This window comes from Zingiber officinale, chromosome 1B (genome assembly GCF_018446385.1).
Source record: "Zingiber officinale cultivar Zhangliang chromosome 1B, Zo_v1.1, whole genome shotgun sequence".
In the NCBI taxonomy this organism is placed as follows: domain Eukaryota; kingdom Viridiplantae; phylum Streptophyta; class Magnoliopsida; order Zingiberales; family Zingiberaceae; genus Zingiber; species Zingiber officinale.
In genome coordinates, this window is record NC_055986.1 from 111,808,137 (window position 1) to 111,818,855 (window position 10,719).

Here is a 10,719-nt window from a genome sequence, read left to right on the forward strand (position 1 = left end):
TTATCGGATCCCAATAGTTTTGGATTGTTACAAAGGAGCAGAATGATATATTAAATATAACGGCGTTACGAAAGCAATAAAGAGCCGGATCGAATTCGATTCGCCGTAAGAGGAGTACACGCGATAAATACGATGGCAACGGCTGCGGTGGCCACTGCATCGCTCCTCGCAGCATCTCGTCTCTCCCACGCCGCTTCTTCCTCCTCCTTTGCTTGCCCTCGCCGTTACCCCGCCGCGATCCTCTGCTTCGTACGGCTTCAACGCCGCTCTTCATCTAACGTCTTCCGTCGCCGGTTCTGTCGTATGGGTCACTCCGCCGCCGCCGCCGCCGCCGCCGCCACGAGCGCTAGTCTCGGCCTGACCAAGCCCAACGCCGTGGAGATCCCTCAGGTATTCCCTTTATTTCTGGATCCCCTTCCATGGCATTCTCTCGGGGGTTTTTTTTTCTCGTTGCCCTTCTGTTTGGGTTGCTGACCTTGGAGTCGGGAATGAAAGCAAGCCTTTGAACTTTAAAGTTTATTCATTTCTCTATACAGATTTTTAGAGTTCGTCGATGATACACCTTTGTCTTATCACTTGTGAATTTTGTCTTTGATCGTTCACCTGTTACTCAAAATGTACAATTTTCTATGTCCGATTGGATGGATCTTGTTTCCATATATTATAGATTTGTAGATTGTGGCACCTTCTGGACTAATTGACAATGCAAGTGCATCTTAAGACGGTCGACTTTTTTTCATTATTGAATTTTGAAAAAGGCTAACTTGTGGTATGGTTGGCAGACAGACGAGCACCATAAATTAGTGGCAAGTAAGGACTTCTTGATAAAGCTTTTAACTATGTTCCCATGTGATATGAAAAGATTAATTTGAGCACCCATGATCTATCTACTTGATCATCTTGGACTGGTCTGTAACTATTTTTATTGTTCTATGGTCGGATTAGGCAACTCGTGAATTGTTGTTGTTGTTATTATTATTATTATTACTTTGAAAAAATAATTAACAGTAAGCCTATTGGTGTTGCCCTATAAATAACTTCGAGTCATCTGGGATTGAGTTTTAACTTATCATGTTGATCACTGACCCGCTTATGTGTCTATTGTCATTTTCTTTTCTTTTTCTTCCTGTACGATGATCCAAGACATTTTGTTGTTGCATCTTTGATTCACATTCCAGTTATAGCTTTTTGATACTGAAGAATGAAGATGCTAACATAATTGTGGTTTCCAGTGCTTTTGGCTAAAGAATTGTCAAAAATACTACTTTATAAAATTGTATAAAGATACCACTTTTATATAATTGTGGTTTCCAGTGTTTTTGAGTGTCATTCTGACCACAGATATGCTTGCATTTTTTTCCGAAGCTAATATGGAAGTATACAGAGTATTCATTCTTGGTATTAGCTGTTAGAAAACACACGGCCATTATTTTGTATCATTTCTCTGGTAACAAAATGATGATAAGCATCCCCTGTCAATCATGTTCCAATAGTTTTCTATGTAAGGCAAGGCTACTAGGAAACAAAATTGAAACTGATGTTAGTTTGACAGAATATCTTCTTGGTTCATAGACCAAATTATTGTGGTGGTCATTTAGTGGCCTTGACTTAATTTTATGGCCTTAAGGCACATTTGACATCAAATGTCTTATGTCCAGACATTAAGGGCATTGCATAAAATGTTGCTTTCCAAATTTGTTCCAATTTTTTCATCAAATTCCTTATAGAAGCACACATTTTACATTTAGTTCCAGAGTAATTTCTCTCATGAAATTGTAATGGTAATTTTGTAAAAATTTGAACATAAAACTTGTGGCAATCTTTTCCTAATAAGGGGATTGTTTGTCTAATTGACATTTTCCATCTTATTTTCCAATTATTTGTAGATTATATTTGCTGCCAAGGAGGTTGATTCTGTAGAATGGGAAGGAGACATACTTACGGTGGCTGTATCAGAGAATGACATGAAAAAAGATCAAGATTCCAAATTTGTGAATTTAATCTTGAAGAAACTGGATGAAAAGCTTAGTGGTCTTTTGGCAGAAGCTTCAGCAGAGGAAGATTTCAGTGGAAAGTCTGGCCAATCTACAGTTCTCAGGCTACCTGGGTTGGGTTTCAAAAGGATAGGCTTACTTGGGCTTGGGTCTTCCTCATCCAAAGTGTCTGCTTATAGAGGCATTGGAGAAGCTGTTGCAGCAGTGGCAAAGGTTGCACAAGCAAGTAATGCTGCTGTGTGTCTTGCATCATCAGATGGGCTGTCGGAAGAATCAAAAGTAATAGCTGCTTCAGCCATTGCATCAGGTTGTTTTTTTAATGCCATTTCTTTTTATGGACTGATATATTCTTTGAAATACATCTAACAGTGGAAAAAGGTGCCTATTTTCAAGGATACGTTTGAAGCTAGGATAGTTTGATTGAATATTGTTTATTGAGTTCCCCTTGTTTTGATTTGTAGGAACTGTGCTTGGAGTGTTTGAAGACAACAGATTTAAGTCAGACACCAAGAAGCCATTGCTTAAGACAGTGGACATCATTGGTTTTGGTTCTGGATCAGAGTTGGACCAGAAACTAAAGTACGCAACTGATGTCTGCTCCGGAGTGATTTTTGGTATAGAGCTTGTAAATGCACCTGCAAATGTGCTAACTCCCGGTAAGTGAGAAATGATGATACTGAATCACGTTTCTTGTGATTCATATTTTTAATCCTACCAATTCTCACATTTATATTGCATATGCAATGTGATGAGATTCTTTTAGTAACTTCTTATGCTGTCAGGTGTAATGGCTGAAGAGGCTTCAAAGATTGCCGCATCATATAGTGATGTTCTTACTGCAACAATATTAGATGTTGAACAATGCAAAGAATTGAAGATGGGATCATATTTAGGTGTTGCTGCTGCTTCTTCTAACGCTCCTCATTTTATCCACTTATGCTATAAGCCTCCTGGCGGTGATGTAAAGAGAAAATTGGCAATTGTTGGGAAGGGTTTGACGTTTGACAGGTATAATGATTATCATATGTAAGAAATCCTTTACATAGAGATGTAGGATGTAGCCATCATCTGTAAGAAATTTTTTTATTTTTTAAACAAAACATGTAGTGGCCTTTTTTCGATTATTTTGTTGCTCTGCCTGTGTTCTTGCCTAAATGCTAGCCTCTCCATATTGTTTATCATTGTTTTTTTATCATGATTATGTCTATTTATGCTACTGCAGTTAAGGATTTTTCTCAAACTAGTTGTTTTTGACCAGCATGCATCGTGCTAAAAATTATGCAAATAATGGCATTCATTAAATGAATAAAGTTATCCTTTATGCTGTTTTTGTTTCTCCAGTGGTGGTTACAACATCAAGACTGGACCAGGCTGTTCAATTGAGCTCATGAAATTTGATATGGGAGGTGCTGCAGCTGCTCTTGGTACTGCTAAAGCCTTGGGGCAAATTAAACCTCCTGGTGTAGAGGTAAGTTTATTAACTTTGGTGACAAGGAAACAGTCTACAAAGATGGCATGTGTTTCAAATTTTTTGTTCAGGCCTGAGATTTGTGTGTGATTTTACAGGTTCATTTTATTGTGGCTGCTTGTGAAAATATGATTAGTGGCGCAGGCATGAGACCAGGTGATATTCTCACTGCTTCAAATGGGAAGACTATTGAGGTATAGTTGTTCGCCTTTAAAGTTCAGATATATTTGGATATTTATGCATAGGGATCAATTGATTCGATCTAATTTAGTCGATAATCATCTCAATGATTTTTGTAGCTTAATTTGATCAAGATATAATTGTTTTCCTTCCATTTTGTTTTCTGCTTGTCATTGCTTTTTTCAGATTGCAGTTTGGTTATGAGAGATTTTCTGTTTACTTTGATTGCTCCTGAGCATCTTTAGGGGGCTATAAGAGCTAGCTTCCAGCAGCATTAGTTTGAAGGCCATTCAAATCAGAAGCTTTTACTATCTTTCTATTTCTGTTTAGTCTTGTTTGAGCTCATGTCTTTTCTGAAACTAAACTGTCTAAATCTATTGCATGAATATTTACTGCATTATGGATCTCAGTCTCACTACTAGCTATTTTTACTTGGCATTTTGGAGATCTGAGGGACGATAGTTATTGTTCGTCTCTACTGCTTTCTTAGTTACATTATTCGTTCTTTGGAATAAATTGTATGCATCTAGAGTATTTTCTGCATTTTCTTCCTAATATTTTGTACAATAAATTTCTTGTCATAAAATACAGTTCACTTCACTCTGAAGATCTTACGTAACTTCGGTAGTTATATGATCCAATGGTTCTCTTGCTAACATCATTATACTTTGCTAATATCATTATATTAAATCATTATTTACTACATTTTCCCTAAATTTGAATTTCTTCTCTTTTCCAGGTCAACAATACTGATGCAGAAGGACGGCTCACACTTGCGGATGCTTTGGTTTATGCGTGTAACCAAGGCATCGAAAAGGTCTAATCATATCACATTATACTAGTTTACGACAAGAATGATAATTTAACAAAATATTTAACTATGCATATCGGCTGGATTTGTTTAGTATATCAAACCAAGTTAAAACCTAAGATTATCCTACTGAAATTTGTATCGACCTAGACCTTTCGAGAGTGTTTGCTATAGACAAGTTACTTATTGCGCATACCACACTGGCTCAGTGAGCAACTTGTTAGGCTAATAGAAATGGGAAGATTTATGACTATGTTATAATACAGTGTTTAACCGTAATTTTTTTTTTGATGAATCAAATCCTTGACTATGAATGAACTTATACATGTTTTATCCTAGAAACGGTGAGAAAAGCAATGGGGCAGATGATGATAGAAAGTAGGTTATGCTTCTTCAGGTCTGGAGACATGATTCCTCTTATCGCATAACCTTTTTTATGCAGGTTGTTGATCTAGCAACACTAACCGGTGCCTGTGTAGTTGCCCTTGGACCCAACATTGCCGGTAAGGAGCCTCGATAATCTTCAACCCTTTGCAATTTGGTTGATTGTGGCTGACTGTCTTCACAAGCTGCTCTCTTCTCCGCAGGTTTCTTCTCTCCCAATGACGATCTGGCCAAGGAGATTGATGCTGCGGCCGAGGCTACGGGAGAGAAGTTCTGGAGGATGCCTTTGGAGGAAAGCTATTGGGAGTCCATGAAATCAGGAGTCGCTGACATGGTGAACACTGGAGGTCGCCAAGGCGGCGCTATAACGGCCGCTTTGTTCCTGAAACAGGTTTGATGCTTCATGATTCTAAAAACCAATCCTGGATTCTTTCTTTGAAAGGAAACAGTTTTAGAGGCAAATATTCCATGTTTGAGATTATCTCCCCGGTGAGCTATGATTTTAAACTAAACCCCGCTTATTTTCTTTCAGTTTGTCGACGAGAAGGTTCAGTGGCTTCACATCGACATGGCAGGACCTGTGTGGAATGATAAGAAACGCGCAGCGACTGGATTTGGTGTGTCTACTTTGGTTGAATGGGTTTTGAAGAACTCTCAATAAGCATGCGGACAAGCGTCCACAATGAATAATGTGTCTATCCCGCTTGCCTTTCTGCTGATCTTCATGGCTTGCTTCGTGTAGTTGAACAAAACTTACTTTCTTATGAATAATGATCTGTCTCGTATTCGGATTTCAATAAGATTTTAAAATCGATGCTAAAATCAAAGATTTAAATATGATTTAATTTGATTATTTGAAATCAATTCAACCTAAAATAATATAAAAATTTATGCTAAGAACGTAATTTTATCTCATTTAGTGGTTTTTCTAACAGATGCCGCCCAAATAAAGCGCGGGAAAAGTTGAGTTTTTTGAAACATAAAACTGAGCGGTGTGGAGATCGACGCATCGCTGCCTTTGTTTTGACGGAGCGGGAATGCAGCAATCCCGGATCAGCGCCTTCTTCAAGCCCTCCGGCGATCGAAGGCTCAAAGATAAAGGAGAAGCGGAATCGAAGGCGCGGAGGGATTCCTCTAGGATCCTCAAAAAGAAGAGGAGTTACGCGCAGTACCATCTCGAATTAGGGCAGTCGGACTTCCTCCTCCACTCCTGCTCCGTCTGTGGGATGATGTACGCCTGCGGGGACGAGTCGGATGAGAAGCTCCACAGGGATTTCCACAAGAAATACTATGAAGGAATCCAATTTAAGGTCAATCAGACTCCTTCGATCTCTTCTCTATCCGCCTTCTGTTTCTTGTTTTCTAGCTTGTGTAATTTTGATCCGCAGGGCTTGCGTGATGAGAGAGTTGTCTCGACGTCTAGCGGAGACAATTGCCGCATTCTATTGGTGGTTGATGGTGATCCTCCATCACACAGGCGCAAGGTTGCTGGAACACAGCTTGATCGCTTAATCTTGTTGTTTCTAGTGCTGGGAAATTGTTTGATGAAATGACTGAGAAAATGGAAATGCATCTTATTGAAATTGATCATGCAAAAGTTTGGCTTTGTAATTATATTGCTTTGATGAAAGATAGCTGACACGCATCCATGATCGCAGGTTAAGGAGGTGCTTACAATCATGGAGAAGGAGCTTGGGTTTAGTGACGGTCAGCTTCTGAATAAGCAATGCAAAGTGAGTAACTAGTCTTTAATATAATAATCATGTCTGTGACTTCATTGCTCTAATTTTATCTTATGGGAAAATGCAGGTTTATCTGTTTATTTCAAGTTACAGGGTTGTTGGTTGCCTAGTTGCTGAATCGATAAGAATGGGTCATAGAGTTATAGAAAATTCTGCATCACGCAAACATACGGACCATAATAACACATATTCAGATAAAATGTGTCAAAATTTAGAAAGAAAAGGTCCAATTTTACAATTTGGAGGGATTAGTTTCAAGAGAGTGGTCATCAAAAGAAGTGATGGCAAGAACAAGGCGAGCATTGATGAGTGCGAGACTGGAGCTGTTCTTTGTGAGGAAGAATCTGTTCCTGCTCTTTGTGGCTTTAGGGGCATCTGGGTTGTACCATCCCAAAGAAGGAAGCAGATTGCCTCACGACTACTGGATGCTGCAAGGTAATAGCTGCTTAGAATGACTTTAAAACTGTTATCTTTATCCAACAGACACTATGATATTACTCTGTTTGACACCTAGTCGAGAATAGTTGTTGCAGATTGCAAATACTTGGTCGACAATGCATTTATTATTTTCTTGTGTTCACAATCATTTTGACCTCAATTTTATTTGTACTTCAGTGAATTCTTCTCGCATTTGACTCTTCAGCTTGTTTAATTTATCATACATGTAAATGTTGACTATGAAATTATCTGGTTCACAATGAGCATTGTTTGACGACCTAATTTTGTGACTTTTTTCAGGCAGAGTTTTTCCCCGGGTCGAATATTGGAACACTCACAGTGTGCTTTTTCCCCTCCAACCTCTTCTGGGAGAGCACTAGCATCCAGATATTGTAGTGGCAGTGCTTACCTAATCTATAGGGAAGAAGATGTATGAGGTAAAACATATATCACTCTTTTAACTTTAAATTTATGTCAAATTATCATTTATTACATAAGTTGAAATCCTGTTAGTCACAACTATTTAACTAGATTATAGTGTTATTCTTTTAGCTTTACCTCTAAGATTTTGTTCATTGCAATGCGGGTGAATCACACAGGGAGGATTTGAAGGGCAGATTCAGACATCGACCATGGAATAAGTGATTGGGCGGTTCGAGAAGCCAAGAGGGAGAAAGAGTGCTTGTTCATCTTGTTCCGTTGCGGCTTTCTTCGTCTTCATTTGCAAGTAACTTCAGCATGAGAGTTTGATTGTCAATGTTCTCAATCACTTGGCTCGAACCTTCACTATTCAGTAGTGAAAATTGTAGTTTTTTCCAGCGTTCTTCATCTTATATTTATCAGTATGTTCAGTTCATCTGTGATCAGCAATGTTCAATTTCTTCAGTGTTCCATTATTTACACAGGCAAAGTGTTTATTTCGAGTACCAAGCCAACGAGCTAATTGACTGCAGAAATGCACAGAAGGTTTAGCTAAGAGCATTTCAATTAAATATTTTTTTTTATTTCTGTTTTAAAAAATAAAATATTAAAAAAAATGAGAAATATGAAGGAAAGAATATTATAAAAATTGACGGATGATTAACTCGAAGAATCGACTAAAACATCATTCAATTGAGGATCTTTTTCTTATTGATTTACTTAACTTTCTTCTGGTGATGACTCAATGGTCCGATCCCGATCACAATTGAAAATAGATTAATTTCCACAATCACAAATGCTTTATTAATTTGGTGGTATGCAGAGAAAAAACTAAAGTCACGGTAGAAGAGAACTCTTTCTTCTCTGTCTCTCTGTATACATGCAAGTGAGATCAAAGGAGGTTATCAGAAATAAAACCACTCCCTCCAAAACATTCAAACTCTGATATTTGAATGCAATTGAGTTAGGTCGGGTCAGTCCTTATGGGCGACCCGTTTAGTCAATATCCTTTTTTTTCTTACATCTCCTACTTGCACATGAGGATTAGACTTCTTCAATCTCTAGATAGATTATAATTACCAATTTCATACAAGCAAATGGATCGTGTGGCCAACGAGCATATTATATAAGAGTTCATAGTGATACACCTATTAAGGATATATAGCAACTCATTTCAAAGTAATCATGAGGACATTTTACTCGTTATTTCTCAGATTTATTTTACTACACAAATCAACGTATCTCTTGTCCCAGAAATAATAAGAGCATACTTGATTCAAAAATATTTATTTATTTCATATATTCACAATTATGTTCTAATAACTAAGTTAAACATAATTAGTTGGTTTGTGAATATAAAATCAGTGTCAAAATAAATCTTCCTTTCCCACTTGAATCTTTCAATCTTTATTTATAGATGTTTTCTTAGACATGTACCGTATTGCCAAATCATTCATAGCTATTGGTAGCATGCTAAAGTAGCGTCACTATACATAAATAAAAGAAACAGTTGAAAGTCTTAAAGGTATTAGATTATGTTTATATATATATTAACCTATGGATTTCACACAATGAGCTGAGACTCAACTATTCATTTTCCAAGTGGTCACTTCAGCACACGTGGTATGAAACACTTGTTATGATGTATTTCTTCGTCTTTGGAAGTGTATGTCATAAAAAAATTCACATTGTGCAGATCTTAGTCCAAGTGTATCTCAACACTTAATTTGAGTTTTCTCCTCGTTTATCCTCCAACATGTATCACAAAAACTCTGAGCTGGCTATCAGGCAAGTTTAATGGATTGTGAGAAACTCCATTTCGATTACAATAAAAAAAATTTATGAAGTAATCTCATCTTACTAGTATATTACTAAGGCAACATAGGTATAGATTTGTTCACAACAAAATCAATATTGTCTCATCTCTACATGTTTCTTAGCATCAAAGGCGATTGCTCGTATGAGAGAGTCAATCTCAATTTGTCAGATACACTTTTAATGTGCAAATAAATGACTCATAAAGTAAATATGTACATATAATGCATAATAAAATATTATTATAATAATGAGCACAATATCATAAATATTTATGTGTTTAGTTACAATCACATCCTACACAATCCAAGAGTTCTAACGTGATTTATAAATACTTCTCTTAGGATTGGCTTAGTCAGAGGATCAACCACCATCATTCGTGTAGGCATGTATTTTAAAGTCACACTCTGCTTGTCAACTATGTCTCTAATGAAGTTGTATTTTGTGTCGATATGTTTGGTTTTTCCATGATATTTAGGGTCTTTTGTATAAGCAATTACTGATTGATTACCAAAATAAACTGTTACAACTCCCACTGGATTGCTTACTACACCCAAATGACTTAGGAATCTTCTCAACCAAACACCTTCTTACATTGCAGAAGCATATGCCACAAATTCTGCTTCCATTGTGGATAGTGACACACATGTTTGTTTCTTGCTTCTCCAAGATATGCATCCTCCATTTAACAAAAAAGCATATCCTGAGGTGGATTTACGTTTATCTAAATCACCACCCTAGTCTGCATTTGTGTATCTCATTAGTGTTAGATTTTTTTTTCCTTAATAACATAGGAAGTCATCTGTAGTGTCTTTTAGGTATTTCAAAATTCTTTTAATTGTACTCCAGTGTCTTCTTCCTATATTAGATTGATACCTGCTAATCAGACCCATGGCATAATAAATATCGGGATGAGTACACATGATTGCATACATCAAACTCCCAACTGCACTAGAATATGACATTTTAGACATTTAGAAGTGTTTGGGCACATTTCACGACTTAAGTTCTCGCCTTTGGCCACAAGAGTATCAATGGATTTACAATTTAACATCTAAATCACTCTAGAACCTTTTTAATAAAAGATTCTTGAGACAATACAAAAAGTCTCTTCGAAAGATCTCTGTGAATTTTAATACCTAGAATGTAATCTGCTTCACTCATGTCCTTCACTTCAAAATTTGAAGACGACCACTTCTTAATGATTTTAATATACTCCTTATCATTTCCTGCTAACAATATGTCATCGACATAAAGAGATAGAATTACAAACTTTTTATTGGATCTTTTCACATAAACACAATGATCTTCATCAACTATAATAAAGTCATATGAGATCATTGCTTTGTGAAATTTCAAATACCATTGTCTAGAAGACTGCTTAAGGTCATAAATTGATCTATTCAATTTACAAACTTTATTTTCTTGACCTTTAATTACAAAACCTACTAGTTGTTCCATGTAGAT

At 36.8% G+C, this 10,719-nt stretch overlaps 2 protein-coding genes across 3 annotated transcripts; both read left to right on the forward strand.

The window, feature by feature from the left end:
- The first annotated feature begins 88 nt into the window (after nt 1–88).
- On the forward strand, nt 89–5,634 carry LOC121972385 (leucine aminopeptidase 1-like). Its single transcript, XM_042524066.1, has 10 exons — nt 89–390; nt 1,887–2,301; nt 2,456–2,650; nt 2,777–3,002; nt 3,336–3,462; nt 3,561–3,656; nt 4,382–4,459; nt 4,896–4,956; nt 5,041–5,228; nt 5,370–5,634. Exons 1-10 carry the CDS (start codon nt 133–135, stop codon nt 5,496–5,498), a joined length of 1,773 nt encoding a protein of 590 aa, XP_042380000.1. The 5' UTR covers nt 89–132; the 3' UTR covers nt 5,499–5,634.
- A 97-nt stretch (nt 5,635–5,731) lies between these two features.
- On the forward strand, nt 5,732–7,873 carry LOC121972392 (protein CHROMOSOME TRANSMISSION FIDELITY 7-like). 2 transcript variants are annotated; one of them, XM_042524073.1, is made up of 6 exons: nt 5,732–6,147; nt 6,226–6,321; nt 6,496–6,570; nt 6,647–7,014; nt 7,318–7,454; nt 7,617–7,873. In XM_042524073.1, exons 1-5 carry the CDS (start codon nt 5,875–5,877, stop codon nt 7,451–7,453), a joined length of 948 nt encoding a protein of 315 aa, XP_042380007.1. In that variant the 5' UTR covers nt 5,732–5,874; the 3' UTR covers nt 7,454; nt 7,617–7,873. The 2 variants fall into 2 exon arrangements, with proteins under 2 accessions (XP_042380007.1, XP_042380009.1); XM_042524075.1 differs by lacking the exon at nt 6,226–6,321.
- The last annotated feature ends 2,846 nt before the right edge of the window (nt 7,874–10,719 follow it).